Source organism: Pelophylax lessonae (assembly GCF_965119305.1).
Source record: "Pelophylax lessonae genome assembly, chromosome: 9".
NCBI lineage: Eukaryota > Metazoa > Chordata > Amphibia > Anura > Ranidae > Pelophylax > Pelophylax lessonae.
In genome coordinates, this window is record NC_138776.1 from 152,692,729 (window position 1) to 152,714,193 (window position 21,465).

General features: G+C 43.4%; 1 protein-coding gene across 1 annotated transcript in view; it reads right to left on the bottom strand.

Moving 5' to 3' along the window:
• Window positions 1–20,405, bottom strand: part of NOLC1 (nucleolar and coiled-body phosphoprotein 1) — a 54,312-nt gene extending 33,907 nt beyond the window's left edge. The window contains exons 1-7 of the mRNA XM_082268083.1: window positions 20,234–20,405; window positions 15,184–15,239; window positions 11,817–11,938; window positions 11,166–11,272; window positions 9,237–9,399; window positions 5,131–5,216; window positions 2,310–2,475 (exon numbers count right to left, since the gene is read on the bottom strand). Coding sequence (XP_082124209.1) covers window positions 2,310–2,475; window positions 5,131–5,216; window positions 9,237–9,399; window positions 11,166–11,272; window positions 11,817–11,938; window positions 15,184–15,239; window positions 20,234–20,344 — 811 coding nt within the window. The 5' untranslated portion in view covers window positions 20,345–20,405. The remainder of the gene's footprint in view (window positions 1–2,309; window positions 2,476–5,130; window positions 5,217–9,236; window positions 9,400–11,165; window positions 11,273–11,816; window positions 11,939–15,183; window positions 15,240–20,233) is intronic.
• Between the last annotated feature and the right edge of the window lie 1,060 nt (window positions 20,406–21,465).

Consider the following 21,465-nt stretch of genomic DNA (forward strand, 5'->3'; position numbering starts at 1 on the left):
AGAGAAAGAGAGAGAAAGAGAGAGAAAGAGAGAGAAAGAGAGAGAAAGAGAGAGAGAGAAAGAGAGAGAAAGAGAGAGAAAGAGAGAGAAAGAGAGAGAAAGAGAGAGAAAGAGAGATGCCTCTAGGGTCTCCAAGAACATGGCCACCACTGATTTTCAATGGCTGCCGGGCTACAGAAACATGGTCGCCGAGCCTATGCAGCACATGGGATACAAGAAATGGCATAATTCCCCCCCCCCCCCCCCATCATCGGCATAACGCCCGGTCCCAGCCCCCAGGGTTAGCTGCAAGCGCCACACCATATCCCCAGGTGGGTGATGGGTGTTTGGGGAAGGGGGGGGGACAGGTAAGGGGGGTCCGTGACAAGACAGAGGGGAATCCCGAGGGTCCGACCGTCCTAGGAAGGGGCACGCGTCCACCCCAAACCCTGCCAGGGGAGAGGGGGGAACATTACTCGCCATACCTGGAACAGGCAGGCGCCATCTGACAAAACCCCGATCCACCAAAGCAAGGGGGTTGTCGGCCAATAGGAACGCTGCAACTTGGGCCTAGACCTAGGCGTATGCGACCTGGTGGGACATTTAACTCGCAGGGTTAGTTCCCATCCATTGGGACTATGTCGCGGCCGACCTAGCATGGAGCTGGGGTCTGCACAAGTTTGCTGACCGGCTGGGGTGACCATTGGACCACAGATCCAAGCAAGGAACTGGGTCCTTACTCCTGACTAGGCAGATTAAAACTGACATCCTATAGCAGAGAGGGAGGATACCTCCTGGGACTGCCCGTAGGCATAGCCAGAACTTTTTTTTTTCTGTCTAGTGTCCTACTCCTGTAGGGGGAACAGTATAACCCTGCTGTTATGAAGAACAGAGACTGCGTACATCAATGAACGATAGAGAAATAGGAGTTATACTTTTATTTCTGGGAGGAAAAATAAAGAAAAAAAAAAAAACAACCACATGCATGCATACATATTATACACACACACACACATACACAGCTCAGGAAAATTAAAGGAACACTTCTTAATCAGAGAACAGCATCAAGTTGAGGGGGTTGTTCATCCGTTTTAGCTGCTTTGGTGTTAATGAAATTAACAACAGGTGCACTAGATGTGCAACAATGAGACAACCTCCAAAACGGGAATGGTTTTACAGGGGGGGGGGGGGGGGGGCCACTGACTTCCGTAGTCATTTTCTTTTTCACTGTTATTAATTACTTTTGCATTTGGCTAGGGTCAGTGTCACTACTGATAGCATGGAGGTGATACCTGGACCCTATAGAAGTTGCACAGGCAGTCCAACTCCTCCAGGATGGCACAACAATACGTGCCATTGCCAGAAGTTTAGCGGTGTCGCACATCACAGTCTCAAGAACATGGAGTAGATTCCAGGAGACAGGCAGTTACTCTAGGAGAGCTGGATAGGGCTGTAGAAGGTCCCTAACCCAGAAGCAGGACTGATGTCTGTTCCTTTGTGCACAGAGGAACAGGATGAGCACTGCCAGAGCCCTTCAAAACAACCTCCAGCAGGCCACTGGTGTGAATGTCTCTGACCAAACAATCAGAAACAGACTTCATGAGTGTGGCCCAAGGGCCCGATTTCCTCTAGTAGGCCCTGTGCTCACTGCCCGGCACTGTGGAGCTCGATTGGCATTTGCCAATGCACCAATGTTCCTCCTGGTGCACGACAATGCCTGGCCTTATGTGGCGAGAGCATGCAGCCAGTTTCTGGAGAATGAGGAAATAATACCACTGAATGGCCCCCACACTCGCCTGACCTAAATCCAATAAAACACCTCGGGGATCATTAGGTTTCAATCCATCCAACGCCACCAAGTTGCACCTCAGTCTGTTTAGGAACTCACTGATGCCCTGGTCCAGATCTGGGAGGAAATACCCCAGGACACCATCCGTCATCTCATTGGGAGCATGCCCCGATGTCAGGCATGCAAGCACGTGGGGGCCATACAAACTACTGAGTACAATTTTGAGTTGCTGCAATGAAAATTTCAGCAAAATGAACTAGCCTGCTGCATCATTATTTTACTTTGATTTTCAGGGTGTCTGAATTCAGCCTTCTGTAGGTTGATAATTTTAATTTCCATTAAATGATGTGGCATCCTTTCGTTCCTAACACATTACCCAATCCATATCAGCATAGATATCCAGCATGATATTTTTCCCCATTGAGATCTGATGGGTTTTCAAAGTGTTCCTTGAATTTTGTGTTTGAGGTGTGTATACACAAACCTTCCTGCTTTGGACTGTTTGACATTTAAACAGTCATCATAGGCCACCATTTCTCACCTGGCTTTGGTTTAGGTTTTGCTGCAGGTTTCTCATCCTCAGAACTGGAGTCATCACTGCTGGAGCTTTTTTTCTTGCTGCCTGCTACCTTCTTCACTGCAGGTTTGGACACTGCAGGGGATTTTACTGCAGCAGCAGCTTTGGCAGGAGGAGTTTTTAGAATAGACTGCAATATAAATTTTAAACAAGTTGCATTTTTATTAAAAGTAGAAATTTGAGCTGAACAAACGCTAAACCTGCTCTCTGCCACATTCTAAACCTAATCCATCTAACCCTTTAAAATGGGTGAGTACAGTGATTTTTGCTTCAAAGCCAATCCAGTCTGGTTCCAGCATCAGCTTCAGTGTGGAGGCGGGTACAGGAGAGACAGCTGACAACAGAAGCCGCATAGTAACTATGAGCAAAGTCACTTCCCAGGCATTTCACAGCCGTTGTCAGTCCTCTGCTGCGTACAGCTTCCAGCTGCAGAATAGGTAAAAACAGCGATTTTTGCTTTACAGGGTTAGATAGATTAGGTTTAGTATGTGGCAGAGAGCAGTTTTAGCATTAGTTATTTTTTGTCTGGACTTACAGTGGTTACAGTAAACTTGTACTGAAATATACATATATACACACACACACACACACACACACACACACACACACACACACGTACTGATTATGTCCTCTGCTTCTGAAAATGTTAACTGGTGGCCTTATAAGTTTAACCACTTTACCGCTGCTCACTAGAGCTCTACTGCGGCAAAGTGGTTCGCTATCGTCTGGCGACGTAGACCTACGTCGCCAGACACTCCCCTTTCTCGGCGGCGCGGGTGCGCCGCCAGAGGCTCGCTCCCGCTGTATTCAGTCACAACGGGAGTCAGGCCAGGGGAGGAGCGGCGATCATCGGGGGAATCGAGTCTGGAGATCCTAAGTGACAGGCAGGGTCAGATTGCAGGGTTCAGCATAGTTGAACCTGCGATCTGTCCCTGTGTCACTCAGTCACCTCCCCTCACACGTTAGTAAGCACCAGGCATACATTAACCCCTCCCTCTCCAATAAAATTAACCCCTTCCCTGCCAGTGTCATTTTTACAGTAACAGTGCATAATTATAGCACTGATTACTGAAGTAATGTCACTGGTACCCCCAAAAGTGTCAAAAAAAGGTCAGTCAAGGGTCCGATCTGTCCGCCGCAATGTCGCAGTCCCGAAAAAAAAAAAAAACACACACCAAAAATGACAGAAATCTTTCCCTTAGTTAGTAAACGCAATAACTTTTGCGCAAACCAATCAAAATACGCTTATTGCGATTTTTTTTACCAAAAATATGTAGCAGAAAATAAATTGTCCAAAAATGATAAAAAAAATTTAGATTTTTACATTTTTTTTTGGGGGGGGGGGGGGGGGGTGTCATTTAAAAAATATGTGAAAAATATTGTTATTTTTTCAAAATTGTCACTCTTTGTTTATAGCGCAAAAAGTAAAAATCGCACAGGTGATCAAATACCACCAAAAGAAAGCTCCGTTTGTGGGAAAAAAAGGACGTAAATTTTGTTTGGGTACAGCGTCGCACGCCGCGCAATTGTCCGTTAAAGTCTCACAGTGCCGAATCGCAAAAAGTGGCCCAGACGCAAGACAGCAAAATCCTCCGGTGGTAAAGTGGTTAAGCTGAAGTCAAAAAAGGCAAAAGGAAACCCGCATCCAATTCGCATCAGTGTGAACCTAGCCTCAATAGTTCATCTACTTGGCTTTTACCATAAATATTTGCCCTAAAATGTGACAAGGCTTAATAAAAATTGACAATTATTTTCATTTTCTTCCTTACCTAAAAAGGAGAAGTATGGCCAATGCTTTTTTAGGCCATACTTCTATAGATCACAGGAGTGCAGTTCATTCTGCACTCCTGTGACCTGTGTTCGACTCAGTAAAAGATCCTGACCATATGCTTGGGATCCACCTACATGCCTGGCCAGACACCTGGCTCAGCCTCTCAGGAATCCGCTGATCCATTATAGAGCCAAAAAGATTAGAATTGTGTCGATGTCCCAATATTTATGGACTCAACTGTAGGTTCATACCTCCCAGGATAGAGAGAAATGAACACGTGTGGCCTGTTAGGATCCACACTTAAAGCAGAGCTCCAACCAAAATAGTTCCCCATTAAGCACCCCCCCCCCCATTCGCAAATTTTGGGGAGGGACCTAGTTCACTTCTTTTGGGACACGTCACAGGTCCCAGAGGATTGCCGGACCATTCAGGAGGCGCAGGGCACCTCATACATGTGCAGTGAAGGCACAAGCCGTCACAGCCAGGTGCCCACAGTTGTAATGCTGGCACTGGGGAGAGGAGAGGGAAAGAACCAAGGATTGGGATGGCCACATCGCTGGATCCTGGGACAGGTGAGTGTTCGTTTATTAAAAGTCAGAAGCTACACTGGTAGCTGCTGACTTTCAATAAACAAAAACGACTGGAGCTCCGCTCTAAAATACCGTAGAAGTGATCAAGCGACTGTAGCTGCCAGATCTCTTCTAAAATAAGAAAAAGATAAAAAAACTGCTATTGTGGCGGAATTTGCTTATATACTATAAAATCATGTTCGCAATCAAAAGCTAATTAAAAATAGCTGAATGAGAGCCAACGTAAGTGGCCCGGTTACAGATTACAAATTGTTGGGTTAAAAAAGGAGTGCCAGTCTCTCCCCCCGACCCAAAAAATGAAGTAGCAGCGTGTGAAAACAAGTGGAGCTTCCCCTTTTGGGTGGAGCTCCAATTTAATTGAAGGAAATAAAAAAAAAAAAAAAAAAAAAAAAAGCTTGTGATGCGGACACAAGCAGTAGTTTACCTTTGCTGGTGTGCTGTCATCTGACTCTTCACTGCTACTGGTATCCGATTTTCGTGTTTTTGATGCTGGAGTTGTTTTTGCTGCAGCTGAAAAAGAAAAGAGATTCTACAGATAGTTACACCAAAAAAAAAAAAAACCACAACACACCCCCCTAAGAATTAACAACCCAATGAAGAAACATTCATATAAAAATGTACATCACTTAGTGATACTATGTGCACTAATGCCTTTATGGTACCAGCCAACTCCCGACTACGGAAAAACACAAATTATATTTTGCATTACACAGCCCCGAACCCTGTACTCCCAACTGCTTAACTGTATATGCTATGTCTCAAACTATTTTGGTGGCGTTTGTATTGTCCTGGCATTTTAGGATATGCCATTAGATTAGGTTTATTTCAAAATGTATGGTCTAATATTTTATATATGTTCACATATACAGTGCATCCAGAAAGTATTCACAGTGCTTCACTTTTTCCACATTGTTAGGTTACAGCCTTATTCCAAAATAAAATCATTTTTTCCCTCAAATTTCCGTGAGAGAAGTTTAATATTTATTAAAAAATAAATAAAAATCCCATGTATATAGAGTAAGTATTCACAGCCTTTGCGCAATACTTTGTTGAAGCACTTTTGGCACCCATTACAGCCTCCGGTCTTTTTCTGTATGATGCTACAAGCTTGGCACACATTTTTGGGCAGTTTCTCCCTTTATTCTTTGCAGGACCTCTCAATCTTCTTCAGTTTGGATGGGGAGCGCTGGTTCACAGTAATTTTCAGATCTCTCCAGTGATGTTCAATCGGTTCAAGTCTGGGCCACTCAAGGACCCATAGCCACTCCTTTGTTATCTTGGCTGTGTGCTTAGGGTCGTTGTCCTGTTGGAAGATGAACCTTTGCCCCAGAGCACTCGAAGTTTTATCAAGGTGTCTGTACATTGCTGCCTTCATCTTTCCTTGGATCCTGGTCAGTCTCCCAGTTCCTGCCGCTGAAAAACATCCCCACAGCATGATGCTGCCATGCCCATGCTTCACTATAGGGATGGTATTGGCCAGGTGATGGGCAGTGCTTGGCTTCCTCCAGACATGAGGCTTGCCATTCAGGCCAAAGAGTTCAAACTTTGTTTCATCAGACCAGAGAATTTTCTCATGGTCTGAGATTCCTTCAGGTGCCCTTTGGCCAACTCCAGGTGGGCTGCCATGTGTCTTTTACTGAGTGGCAGCTTCTGTCTAGCCACTCTACCATACAGGCATGATTGGAGAGCTGCAGAGATAGTGGAAAGAGAAGAACCTTCCAAAAGAACACAAACGCTGGGGCTTTGTCAGAGTGACCATTGGGTTCTCGGTCTCCTCCCTGACTAAGGCCCTTCTCCCCCATTTGGCCAGGTGGCCCGCTCTAGGAAGAGTACTGCTGGTTCCAAACTTCTTCCATTTATGGATGATGGAACCACTGTGCTCATTCCAAAAATCAATGTTGCAGAAACTTTTGTACCCTTCCCTAGATACAATCCTGTCTCAGAGGTCTACAGACAATTCCTTGCACTTCATGGCTTGACTGGGCTTCGACAAGTACTGTTAACTGTGGGACCTTATACAGACAGGTGTGTGCCTTTCCAAATCATGTCCAATCAATTGAATTTACCACAGGTGGACTCCAATCAAGTTGTAGAAACAGCAAGGATGATCAGTGGAAACCGGATGCACCTGAGCTCAATTTTGGAGTGTCAAGGCAAAGGTTGTGAATACTTATGTACATGTGATTTTTTTCATTATTTAATACATTTTCAAAAAACTTCTTTCACGTGGTCATTATGGGGTATTGTTTGCAGAATCTTGAGGAAAATAAATGTAATCCATTTTGGAATAAGGCTGTAACATAAAATGTGGAAAAAGCTTAGTGTTGTGAATACTTTCCAGATGCACTGTAGAAAAAAAAAACTAAAAAAAAAAAAAAAAACTGAAAAAGTGATTATTAAATACAACTAAAAAGAAAGTGTGGTCTTCAGAATAGGATATAAAACAGATTTGGGTACAGTGTTGCAAAATAGTAATTGTCAAAACTACCACAGCAATGAAAATTGGCCTGATTAATGCAAAGATTTTTAAAAGGCAAGTGCTCTAATGGCAGGAGAAAAATTTCCAGTAGGAGCAGGAAAATGGCAACTGCAAACAGCATGACATTTAATACTAAAGTATATTTATCCAAAGAGAAGAAATGTCAGTGCAAAAGACAAATGCATACTCCCATGGACAAACAACCCCCCTTTTCTTGAGAAAGGAGTAGATTTTCTGTATATTTAAAAAGATACGTTTATCTGCAAAACATGTTACATGTTCCAGCATCTGCAGCCTCTCGCCACCCTTCCCTGTGACAGCAGGGGATTCTCTCCTGTCATATTATAAAAACACAGCTCGGCTGTGCTGGGCTCTGCCCACAAGGCTGCATCATTAATTCAGATTCCTGTGAACAAATGACTACAAGTACGGTCCGCCATTGCGGCAGACGGCTTGTAGTTCTCAAAGAATAGTGAGGGCGTTGGTGAGCGCTCTCATAGTCCACTGATCTTTCTGCTCTCAGGTAACTGCCTGCCCACTGCTCAGCGCGCTAGTAGTCCACGGACGCAGTCGTTTATTCATTTACAGATCTCTGCCAAAAACCATATCTATGGGCCCCATTCACATTATGTGCAGTAACCTGCGTTTCTTCACAAGGAAAAAACACAGGTAACTGCATTAACACATAGAAATTAGCTTTCTAGGCAGCATGCTCAAACTAGAGTCCTGTTTTGGGTGTGTCATAGCCGTGGAATGTTTAGCAACTTTTGCAAAATATTGCACCGTAACGTATGTAAACACGTCCGAACACACCACAACAGGTCAGAGGAAACATGCCTTTGAAAAAAAAAAAAAAATATATGCAGAAAATCACATAGAAAGGCCCATAAAATAGACCAAAAGATGAGTTTTGATGCAAGTTATAATGTGAATGGGCCCAAAAGCTGGTCCCAGAACTCCGACAATCAGCTGCTCTGTCCATTTCCCAGAGTTTGAGGCTATAGGTCCAACAGACACCAGCTACTGGTGAACCTCTTTCAAGGTTGATGACCAACTGTACAGATAAGAAAACTTGCAGAAACAATTCACACAATCCTTCCTCCCAAGATAAAAAGGCGGCAGTTTCTTTCTTTTGCACAGACAAAGAACATTTGCCCAAGCATTGATTTTTAACCCATTTACTACCAATGTGTTCATGTGCATGCCTAAATGTAAATCCACATGAAAATGTACTTAAAACCCAAAAACATCTGAACTTGCTCAGCATTCCAACTATTTAAACCCCAACATTGCCCCCACTGCAGTGCTTGTGATGGCAGAAAGGGTTAAAGAGGAAGTAAACTTCCATCTTTAAGTTTTACCTATCGGTCAGGTAAGCCTATATTAAGGCTTACCTATTGGTAGTGTAAAGATCTCTTAAACATGCAGCATTTTGAGCGAGGCCCCATACCCCTTCTTTGGGCTATGGGCTCCTAGGTAGAGGCGGGAATGGGTGCGCTGTGCATGTCAATGTTATTTTACCTGCACTTTTAATTGTTTTGTTATTTTCTGAGAAATGGATGCGTTATAGCCATTTGTACTCATACCCTAGATGTGATTCGTTATGACTTTTACCATGTCTTTGTTTTGTTTTGTTACAATGAAGGAACAGCCTAAATGAAAAAAAAAAAAACATGTGCCGTTTAGGAGATTCACTGACCTAGCAAGTTACGTAACTGGCGCATGCGCTCTAAAGGAACGGCCACCTGTGCTGTTTCTTCAGGGCAGTGTGCCGTGACTGGCGGCTCCTACGTGCATGCGCGGAACTGACGCCATCGTGGCTTCGGCCAGTCACAGAGTCGGAGACGTGAACCCAGAAGGAAGACCGGTGTATAGATGGATGCTGCCTCCAGCGATGGCATGGCATCACTGAAATGCTTTGTTTTCAGGCGATTTTAACATAATGTGCTAGTATGGCAAGTTAAGTTTAGGAGAAAAAAAAAAAAAAAAAAAGTGCAGGAACTGTTTTCCAGGTACTGTCACACTTGCAGGAAAAATAAATTACTTCTTACTTGGCTGTGCTGGGGACTTTGCCACAGGGGACTTGGCAGGAAGAGCCTGTTTTTTCTTGGGGGGTTCATCTTCTGAACTGCTTGAGTGTGAACTTGAATCTTCTGCTTTCTTTTGAGGTGGAGCTTTCACATTTGCCACCTTTGCCACGGGTGTAGTCTTTTTCTGTGTGCAGATAAAAATGAAATCAGCTTAAGCACACAACATCAGCATATCATAATGCTGTCAAAAAATTCTACTTTCTAACTTGCAAAATAAGAAGCAGATTAACTATGTAGTACTTGATACATAAGTAAAATCTGTAATACCAGAAATGTAGCCTCTCTTTTCTAAAGCCTCATACCACCCAAACGTTTGTGTTAATTAAAAGCTAACGCATACCCTTATTTTCATCAGTAATACCACAATGGCATACCCTTATTTTCATCAGCAATTCCACAATGGTATGATATCTGAAGCTTTAGCCTGGGTTCACACTATTGTGAGCACAGACATCAAATGCGATTCGCACCACATTGCTGTTCAGACCACATACGATGTCTGTGCGATGCGAGTTCAGCAACAGTTTGTATGGCTGAACTCGCATCCCATTCACATGAAAATGCTGCTGGAACTTTTTTTTTTTCCCCGCACTGGAATCCAATCACGAGTGTTCACACCCATGCAATCCGATACCTGTCCGAATTCACAGTTTGTATTGACACCCACAGCAGTTTGCAGAGGGCAGTGTGAACTGCCTGCGGGAGGAGATGCGATGCGGTAAAGCACACTAAAATCACGCTGGTTCCCACAAAGCATATTTGTGAACTCAGGCTTTGTGTCCAGCCATAGCGCCACAGACTGTTGGTGCCAGTAATGGCACATGTAAACCCCTGGGAGACCCTTCAGCAAAGTTTACTAAAAGCCCAAAACTAAAAATACTTTATTTGTTCCAACACATCTTCTCCACTGGCTTCCAATCTTCAGCAGTCTTGATTGGCTGATTTAGGATGCAGTTGCATATGCATGCACAGGATTGCAGTAATCCCAGCACACAGGTAGTGTGACAAAATGTAAAGTGAGCTGCAAGTGTATTTTATTGCACAAGAGACAGTGCATTTTCTGTTCTGCAATAAAGACCCAGTTTGCAATTTTTTTTTTAAACTTTTGTCCCACTGTAAGAGATGGGTGTTTGTTTACATCACAACTGCTTTTTGTCCCCATAAAAGTCAATATGAAGCATGTTCATACAGCTTAAGAGGAGGTCAAATGCAAACTGAGAAAATCTCAAAAGCATTCCAAACTTAAAAAAAGTGAATTTACATGGAAACATGCTGCTTCTGCCAAAACACCAGTCCAAAAACAATTCCCAATAGAAGTGGAATCCAGCAATAAGGATTAAAGTCAAGAGTTTCAGTAAATCTCCCCCCAAGGGTCCATTCACACTTTGGCACTGCATTACCTTAATATATACACACTGGGGTTGATTTACTAAAACTGGAAAGTACAAAATCTGGTGCAACTGTGCATGGTAGCCAATCGGCTTCTAACTTCATCTTGTTAAATTAGGCTTTGCCAAAAAAGCCTGGAAGCTGATAGGTTTATATGCAGAGCTGCACCAGATTTTATTCTCTCCAGTATTAGAAAATCAACTCCAGTGTGTTAATGCAGCTCATTATGAATGGGTTTCCAGTCCACCACAATGCAGGACAAAATGGACTCTTTCCAACCAAGAGCACCAAAAAGTGCATGTTGTGTTATGCTGCTGTGTGAGTTGCCCGCTTCTGTATTGAACATAATGATAGCAAACATGCACAAATGCGTTTACTGCAGTGAATGAGTGCGAGTAGGCCTTAAACCAATTCAATGAAAAAAGTGGGGCAGGAGGTAGAAGACTGCATACAAATCCCCTAGTCCCAGGCAGGAACCACTCAAAAATGTAAACTTCTTACAGGAGGAGGCTTCTTTGTTTCCTCTTCAGAGTCAGAATCTTCACTACTGCTTTCGGCTTTCTTTTGTGGAGGCACTGTAGTCACTGGCTTTTTGGCTGCTGCCGGTACTAGGGGAAAAAAAAAAAACCATAAAAATCACATTCAGTAAATCCATCCAATACAAGCACATTCCCCCATGTTTTGTTTCTAATCTGTTCCCGCCACTTGTTTGCGTTAATACAGCCTAACGGAAGTAGGTCTTTATCTGTGGGGCGGCATACATGCGCTACTGTGTTTGTGCCGGGAATGCACAAGCATTTTCAGCACAAAGACCAACCTGTAGCTGCCAGCTCTGGATCTCATCCCCATAATGGGCATTTGGGGGGACCGATTCTCGAACAGGTGATCAATGTGATAGCCTCTAATTTTTTTGTTTCCCCTCAATAAGCAGATTTTTTACATACTGCACAGCTCCCTAGACCTAGTACCAGTACTTTAAACATTTGCAATTTTAAATTAAAAAACAAAATGGATTGAAAGGATAAGAAACTAAACCCTGCATATATCCTGGTCAACACACTGGACACTTACACTGGAATTACATGTCATCTATGAGTGGCATACTACTCATTCATACTTGCTTTTGTTACCATTTCTCTATGTAAAACATACTTGGCTTTTTAGCTGGTGGCTCTTCATCTTCACTAGAACTGTCTTCACTGCTGGATTCCTTAGCAGGCTTTTTACTGGTCAGGCTATTAGCAAGAAGTTTCCTCTTCTTAGAAGCAGGGGATCTGTATGCAAGGGTGGAAAACATGTTTAATATATAATACATGTAGCCAAAAAAAAAAAAAAATTGCATATTGGAAAGACACCAATAAGACTAAGCACTGGATAGCTCCATAGTCCCCTGGGTAAGATTTTCTGGTCTATATTTCACATTAGAATTTCAGGATGGATGGTGTTTATATCTGGGTATTTTGGACATTGATCCACTTTAAAGGCATCTTACAGCAAAATCGTAAGTGCCTAATACCTGCTTTTATATAGCTAATAAAACAGGCATATAAATTGTTTAATTTAAATTTCACAGTCTTTTTTCCCCGTAATTACCTGCAGATCAACCTTTCAGTAAAAGTGACAGGTATGGGGGTTGAGACAACCCATAAGACTGCTGGGAGTGCAAGGGGGCACATGTTCACCTCATTTACCAACAGGTTTCAAGGTGAACAGTCTCTAGCCATTATTAAATCCACCCAATGAGGTTTCTCCTTGCCTATTTTTGATGCTCTAGAACAGCCTTTAGGGTTCCTCAGAAAGCAGCAATTTCAGACAATCACTTGTGAGATACTGTAGGAGTACACCCCTAACATTTTTGTAAATATTTTATTCTATCTTTTCATGTGACAACACTGAAGAAATGACACTTTGCTACAAAAGTAGTAAGTGTACAGTTTGTATAACCGTGTAAATTTGCTGTCCCCTCAAAATAACTCAACACAGCCATTAACGTCTAAATCGCTGGCAACAAGAGCACACCCCTAAGTGAAAGATGTCCAAATTGGGCCCAATTTAGCCATTTTCCCTCACCCTGTGTCATAGGACTCGTTAGTGTTACAAGGTCTTAGGTGTGAATGGGGAGCAGGTGTGTTAAATTCGGTGCTGTCGCTCTCACTCTATCATACTAGTCACTGGAAGTTCAACATGGCACCTCATGGCAAAGAACTCTCTGAAGATCTGAAAAAAAGAATTGTTGCTCTACATAAAGATGGCCTAGACCAGGGATATGCAAGCTGTGGCCCTCCAGCTGTAACAAAACTACAAATCCCATCATGCCTCTGGGTATCATGCTTGAGGCTGTCAAGAGTCTTGCTATGCCTCATGGGACTTGTACTTCTGCAACATCTGGAGGGCCACAGTTTGCATATCTCTGGCCTAGGCTATAAATAGATTGCCAAGACCCTAAAACTGAGCTGCAGCAGGGTGGCCAAGACCATACAGCCGTTTACCAGGACAGGTTCCACTCAAAACAGGCCTCGCCATGGTCGACCAAAGAAGTTGAGTTGCATATACTCAGCGTCATATCCAGAGGTTGTCTTTGGGAAATAAGACGTATGAGTGCTGCCAGCATAGCTGCAGAGGTTGAAGGGGGGGCAGGAGCAGCCGGTCAGTGCTCAGACCATACGCTGCGCACTGCATCAAATTGGGTCTGCATGGCTGTCATCCCAGAAGGAAGACTCTTCTAAAAGAATGCACAAGAAAGCCCACTATATAGATTGTTGAAGACAAGCAGACTAAGGACATGGATTACTGGAACCATGTCCTATGGTCTGATGAAACCAAGATCAACTTATTTGCTTGAGATTGTGTCAAGAGTGTCTGATGACAATCAGGTAAAAAGTACCTGGACAAGTGTGTCTTGCCTACAGTCAAGCATGGTGGTGTGAGTGTCTTGGTCTGGGGCTGCATGAGAGCTGCCGGCACTAGGAAGCTACAGTTCATTGAGGAAACCATGAATGCCAACATGTACTGTGACATACTGAAGCAGAGCATGATCCCCTCCCTTCAGAGACTGGGCCGCAGGGCAGTATTCCAACACATCGACCCCAAGCACACCTTCAAGATGACCACTGCCTTGCTAAAGAAGCTGAGGGTAAAGGTGATGGACTGGCCAAGCATGTCTCCAGAACTAAACCCTATTGAGCATCTCTGGGGCATCCTCAAATGGAAGGTGGAGGAGCGCAAGGCCTCCAACATCCACCAGCTCCATGATGTCGTCATGGAGGACTAGAAGAGGACTCCAGTGGCAACCTGTAAAGCTCTGGTGAACTCCATGCCCAAGAGGGTTAAGGCAGTGCTAGAAAATAATGGTGGCCACACAAAATATTGACACGTTGGGCCCAATTTGGACATTTTCACTTAGGGTGTACTCACTTTTGTTGCCAGCAGTTTAGACATTAATGGCTGCGTGTTTAATTATTTTGAGGGGACAGCAAATTTACAATGTTATACAAGCTGTACACTCACTACTTTACATTGTAGCAAAGTGTCATTTCTTCAGTGTTGTCACATGAAAAGATAAAATATGTACTCACTTGTGAGACACTGTATGTTTCCACTGAAACCAATGATCTTTTAAACTATCTGTAAGGGAGGGGGGATTATTCTAACAGACCAGAAATGTAAGAACGGAGGAAAATAGGGCACTAGTTCTAAACCTAATTCCTGTACAGCGCCTCACAAGAAATCTGTAAACCTGTGTACTATAATAAATTCTGTCAAAACTAAAGTTACAGTGAAAACTAGGAGACAGAAAAAAAAAAAAAAGTTATTTTGTTACAGCAACACTCCAGACTTTTTCACTCTGCCGCAAATAGGGTATGGAATGGTTAGGTCTGCCGAGGGTTTTTTTTTTTTTGCTGCCTGTGTCCTAACGCCTCGTACACACGCACCGATTGTTGGCCGTGAATTTTCGGGCAACGTCCGATTGGCCGATTGTCGGCTTGTTAGTATGATGCTTCCGACAACCGACTGCGACTTTTCGGCCGAACAAAATCTGGTGTGCATGCTATAAAATTTTTGTTGGCCGTCAACAGAACGGCCGATTGTTCTTCAGTCAGTACAGATTTCGGCAGACAAAAATGTTATGAGCAAGACTGGGCATGCTCAGTGAAGAAAAAACACACGAAAAGTAAACCAGCACATGACACACTTCTGCAGTTGGTTGTTGTTGGCCAACAAAATTCCTGTGCAGTCTAGAGCACATTTCAACCAACACAACAACACTGGACAAAAGACGGCCGATCGGTCGGCCAACAATCGTTGCGTGTGTACGAGGCATTAGAAGGGAAATCTGCCCCAGAATCCTTGCAACTGGGGAACAGATTAACTTTAACGCACAGATGGGCAGAGTGAGAAATTTGACAAGGTTTCTACTGTTCGCTATACTATCCCAATTCCTATAAGGGTTATACGGTGAAACACCATGTCTAATGAAAGCCAGAAGAAACATCTAAATCAAACATACATAACCACTCACTTTAGCCAATCGCTGTATATATCCACAAGACTGGCGGGGCTGTTGTCCTTATCTTTCTGTTGAATAAATAAAAATCTGTTATAAAATACAGTACAACAAACAGTAGATCAAAGGCATCCCTCACACACCAACATGGTAAACTTACAGATTGGGTTTACTAAGATCAGGGAACTACTACATGCTCTATAACACACAGAACAGGAGTAGTGTTTTTGCATTAAATGATGCACCACAACATATAAAGTACAACCCCAATTCCAAAAAAGTTTGAACGCTGTTGAATAAATCTACATTAAAAAAAAAAAGAAAGCAATGATTTGCAAATCTCAAACCCATGCTTTATTAATAATAGAAAACATATGAAATGTTTAAAAAGAGATGGATCAGGGCCATGTTTACCACAGTGTATCAGCATTCTTCTTTTAACACTCCAAATGTCAGGGAACTGAGGAGACCAGTTGCTGGAGCTTTGGGAGAGGAATGTTGTCCCATTCCTGCCAGATAAAGGATTTCAAATGCTCATGAATCCTGGGTCTTTGTTTCAAGACGCACCAAATCATTTCCATTGGTGAATGGTCTGGTCTACAGACCAGTTAAGCACCTGGACTCTTCTACGAAGCTATACTGTTGTCATAAATGTAGTATGCAGTTTAGCATTGTCCTGCTAAAATATGCAAGGCTGTCCCTGAAAAAGACATTGTCTGGATGGGGGAAGGAACGCTGCTCTGAAACCTGGATATATCTTTAAGCATTGATGGTGCCTTTAAAGATGTGCAAGCTGTCCATTCCATCCACATTAATGCACCTCAGTACCATCAGAGATGCAGGCTTTTGAACCGAGACCCGATAAGCCAAGAAGGTTTTTGATTCATCTCACCACAGAACAGTTTTCCACTTTGCAACAGACCATTTTAAGCGAGTCTTGGCCCAGAGAATACGGCAGCATTTGTGGATCATGTTCACGTAAGGCTTCATCTTTGCACAATAAAGCTTTCTCTTGCATTTTTGAATGGCACAGCAAATTGTGTTCACAGACAGTGATTTTTGGAAGTATTGTTGAGCCCATGCAGTGATGTCCTATACAGAAACATGCCATTTTTAATGCAGTGTCATCTGAGGGCCTGAAGAGCACGGGGCATCTAATATTGCGTTTCAGCCTTGTCCTTTACACACACAGATTTCTCCAGAGTATTGGAATCTTGATACTGTAGATGATATATTGAGAGTCATTGCAATCTTACATTGAGGAACATTCTGAAATGGTTTGACCATTTTTAGACGTGGCTTTTCAGATTAGTGACCCCCGTCCATCCTTACTTCTGAGACACTGACTCTTTAGGATGCTCTTTTTATACCCAATCATGTAACTGACCTTTTGTCAATTAACCTAACAGCAAAATGTTCATCCAACTCTTCCTTGTTGGTGCCACTTTGCCAGCTTTTTCTTGCCATGTCCCAACTTTAAGCCCTTGTTCACACTGAACACGGCTTTGAAATAGTGCGACTTGACTTCAACTCGCACGATTTCAAAGCCGTATTTCAAATTCTGGGGCAACTTGAGACATCTGTGCGGGTTCATGCACAGATGTCTATTGAAGTAGCCCCCAAATTTTCCAGAAGTAGTGCAGGAACTGCTTTTGGAAATCGGTGCAGCGTCGCACTGATTGGGACACTCCCATTGCCAACAATAGGCTGCCACTTGACCCGTCAATCACAGCGCATTATACCATGCGATTAGCTGTGGCCAATCACAGCTGTCCCAATAGTACATAATGGCTAAGAATTAGGGAGGAGAACTGAACTTCTTGCTCTTCTGTTGTGGTGTTAAGTCTTGCTTGAGGCATTTCTTGGTTAGGAAAAATAAATAATTTGCACCAAAATAAAAACGACACCTCCCTATTGAAATGCACTGAAAAACACAAAGCAAGAATGCATACTGCACTCCCATTACATTTTTGTGTCACATGACCTATGAAAAAACACACCACAAGCACTGTAAAATTTCTGCAAAATGGAATGCGTTTTTGGTGCCATTAGCGACACCTTTTTCTTTATCTGCAAAATGATGGAAACACCCATTTTCGCCGTCGAAATGTCTAATATATATATATATATATATATATATATATATATATATATATATATATATATATACACATATATACATATATATATATATATATATATATATATATACATACATACATACATACATACATACATATATATATATACACACACACACACACACACACACACACACACACCATAGTTTGTAGGCTCTATACTTTCACAGACTAAAAAATGATTTTTTCTAATTTTTATGAGAAACCAAGAAAAAATGTTTTTTTTTTTGTTTATTTAGCAAAAAAAAAATAAACCCAGTGGTGTATAAATGGTATCAAAGGAAAGTTTGTTCTCAAAAAGTTTTACATTTTTAGATTTGGGTACAGTGTTGCATGAGTAATTGTCAAAGTGCGACAGCACTGAAAAAAAGGGGTGAAAGTGCCCAGTATTGAAGTGGTTAAAGATGTGATGTATTTTCTATTGTGAATAAGATATAGGTTTATGAGATTTGCCAATGACTGCAATCTGTTTTTATGATGATTTAACCAGCGTCCAAACCTTTTTGAAATTGGGGTTGTAGCTATAATTCCAAACATTAAAATGGTTCTAAAGACTCAAGGTTTTTTACCTTCAAGCATTCTACGCATGAAGGTAAAAAACCTGTGTGCAGAAGCCCCCTGAATACTTACCTGAGCCCCGGCATGATCCAGCAATGTGCACAAGTGTCTCAGCCCTCCGGGGACTCTTTCTCCTCACTGGCTGAGACAACCGCAGGAGCCATTGGCTCCCGCTGCTGCCAATCACAGTCAGCGAGTCAATGGGGGGGGTTCCGTTTCTGAATAGACAAGCAGAACAGCGGCTTGGGAGCAAGCCTGTTCAGTGCCCTCACAGCAAGCCGTTTGTTCTGGGGGGCACTTGGCAGGAGGGTGGAGCCAGGAGCACCAGTGCGGGATTTGAATAGATGCGCTGTGACTCCTTACGAGCAGTGAGATGCGCTGTTACAACGCATCTCAGCATTTATTCTTTCAACAGGTCACAAAACATGACATCATTCAAGTCTCAGCACTGCAGCATGTTGAGACGCACTGTGGCGAGTTACACGGCTTACAAATCCAGACATACTGCATTATGTAGCACACCTCACCTCAATGTAGTTTTACGGCGTGAACAGGGAATGAGAAACAATTGTTTTCCATGTGCCTTTGATCTGAGCTGATCTACATAACGAATGATCTTAATAGATATGGTGTGAATAAGCCCCAGGAGGCGAATCCCTCTTAACCACTTTAGGACCGGGCATATTTTTGACACTTGGTGTTTACAAGCTAAAATCATTTTTTGTTTGCTAGAATACTTAGAACCCCAAACATTGCATATTATTTTAGCTGAGACCCTAGAGAATAAAATGGAGATCATTGCAATATTTTTTATCACACCGTATTTGCACAGCGGTCTTCCAAACCCAATATTTTTTGGAAAAAATTCACTTTCTTTTATTAAAAAATAAGAAAACAGTAAAGTTAGCCCAATTTTTTTCCATAATGTTACGCCGAGTAAATAGATACCCAACATATCATGCTTCAAAATTGCGCTCTGATTAGAACGGTTCCATTGCACAGCATTGGGAGCTACGTGTCAGGCAACCAAGTTGCCTGACAAGTCGGAGTAGTGTGAACCGGCTGTTAAACCGGTTGCTAGACAACGTTTGATGTCGCTCTGGTTCTCCAAGACCATAGAGTCGAGTGAGGGCCATCCTGCCCTAACTCAAATTCCTGTCTCAGAGGATCCAGTTAGCGGGTCCGGTTAGCGGATAAAAACAGCCAGGATGCGCCGGGAGGGGGAACCTCTTCTGCCGCGCCGTAAGGGTGATCCCGCGGCGAATCCGCCACTGGGACCAACCTTATCTGAAAGCTGACCGCCCGTTGTTTAAAAAATACCGGGGTTATGGCAGCTATCTGCTGCCATAACCCCGGTATTTAGCATCAAACGAGCGACATATATAGCCATTGAGTGGTTGGTAAGTGGTTACATTTGGAGATTTCTTGCTTTCTATCATTTCCCTGCAGCCAACAGGAAGTGAAGGGAAATTTTAGAAGGGTTTAATCCAAAACCAAAAAAGGATGGCTATTTGTAGCTTTGTTTCATTGGTATTTAATCACCACTGGGTTTTTTATTTTTTTGCTCAACAAAAAAAAAAAAAGACCAAACATTTTGTAAATTGTTATAAATTGTCGTAAATTGTTATAAAATTTTGCAAACAATTTTTCTTCTTCACTGATGTGTGGGGTTGAGGCTGCTCTGATGGAACATAGCGATGGGCACTGATAATCAGTGTAAAAGTCCCGTTATAGGATAGCCGGTTATCAGCTTTTCTTTCCTCACACTGTGACAACGCTGAGCAAAGGAAATGCCAATAAATAGTATTTATTTACATGTGATCAGCTGTGATTGGCCTTTAACCTTGATCACAGAGTGCGACCGATCCGGACCCTGGTAGGGGTTCTGGGAGGACATCAACAGATGCCCTCCCACAACTGGACCACCATGCTGTAGCCATCTATAACGGATGGCTGACTAAAGCACAGGATGCAATTTTTAGTCACAATGGCAACATGGGATTTGTCGAGCCCCGCAGTACGCAACAGGTTAACAAACTCACACTATGCAACAGGTCAGCCAATCAGCACAGGATCTGAAAGCTAGTGGAGATCCTGGTGTCTTCCACAGGGATTTCCAGCTTCCAGGGGGACCCCCACAGGTATGGATCATACATAGAATGAGCCAATATAACTAAATAATAGCTATACTTGGCCTTCATCCCTGTGTAGGAGTAGAGAAAGGCCCAGCAGTGCCTTAGTGATGAGTGTGAAGTCAGAGGAGATGACCCCAGCACACTGAGTGCCATGTGTTACCTGTGGAGTGCCAGGCTGGATACACAAAGGAGAAGGGAACCACGTGAACCAGCCCTGCCCACATCACTCACCAGTCCTGTAGCCTTGCTGAACTCTTTGGCGGCGCCCCCGAACTGGTTATCCCGCAAGAAGCGCAGTATATGAGGGAATAAATCGCTGGGCACTACAGGTTTGTCTGCCATGGTTCCGGCCTCACACGCTGCACTTCAGCTATCACGTGGAAAAGAGGAATCCTACGCTCGTCGCTTACGTATTACGTCAGAAGCAGGCGACCGTGAGCAGACTAGAAGGGGCGGAGCTGGATGTTGGTGCAGTAAGATGGAGTCTCTGGCTCTATACACTGCTGCGGGTATAATGTGGGTGACCCCGTACAGTATTTTATCAGGTAGTGCTTCATACAATGGGCTTCATTCCTAGGGTACATGAAACACTGAGAAATAGAAAGTCACCCCTCTTTACACGGAGCTCAGCAGCCACTACATTTATATGAAGGCTGCATTCTCACCACATGCACAGGGCTGCGGTGCCCCGTGTGATGACAAGCTACAAGTAGAAAGGGTTGCCCCCTGTGATGACAAGCTACAAGTAGAAGGGGTTGCCCTGTGTGATGACAAGCAGAAAGTAGAAAGGGTTGCCCTGTGATGACAAGCAGAAAGTAGAAAGGGTTGCCCTGTGTGATGACAAGCTACAAGTAGAAAGGGTTGCCCTGTGTGATGACAAGTAGAAAGGGTTGCCCCGTGTGATGACAAGCTACAAGTAGAATGGGTTGCCCCCTGTGATGACAAGCTACAAGTAGAAAGGGTTACCCTGTGTGATGACAAGCTACAAGTAGAAAGGGTTGCCCCGTGTGATGACAAGCTACAAGTAGAAGGGGTTGCCCCCTGTGATGACAAGCTACAAGTAGAAAGGGTTGCCCTGTGTGATGACAAGCTACAAGTAGAAAGGGTTGCCCTGTGTGATGACAAGCTACAAGTAGAAAGGGTTGCCCCGTGTGATGACAAGCTACAAGTAGAAGGGGTTGCCCCGTGTGATGACAAGCTACAAGTAGAAAGGGTTGCCCCGTGTGATGACAAGCTACAAGTAGAAAGGGTTGCCCCGTGTGATGACAAGCTACAAGTAGAAAGGGTTGCCCCCTGTGATGACAAGCTACAAGTAGAAAGGGTTGCCCCGTGTGATGACAAGCTACAAGTAGAAAGGGTTGCCCCGTGTGATGATAAGCTACAAGTAGAAAGGGTTGCCCTGTGTGATGACAAGCTACAAGTAGAAAGGGTTGCCCCGTGTGATGACAAGCTACAAGTAGAAG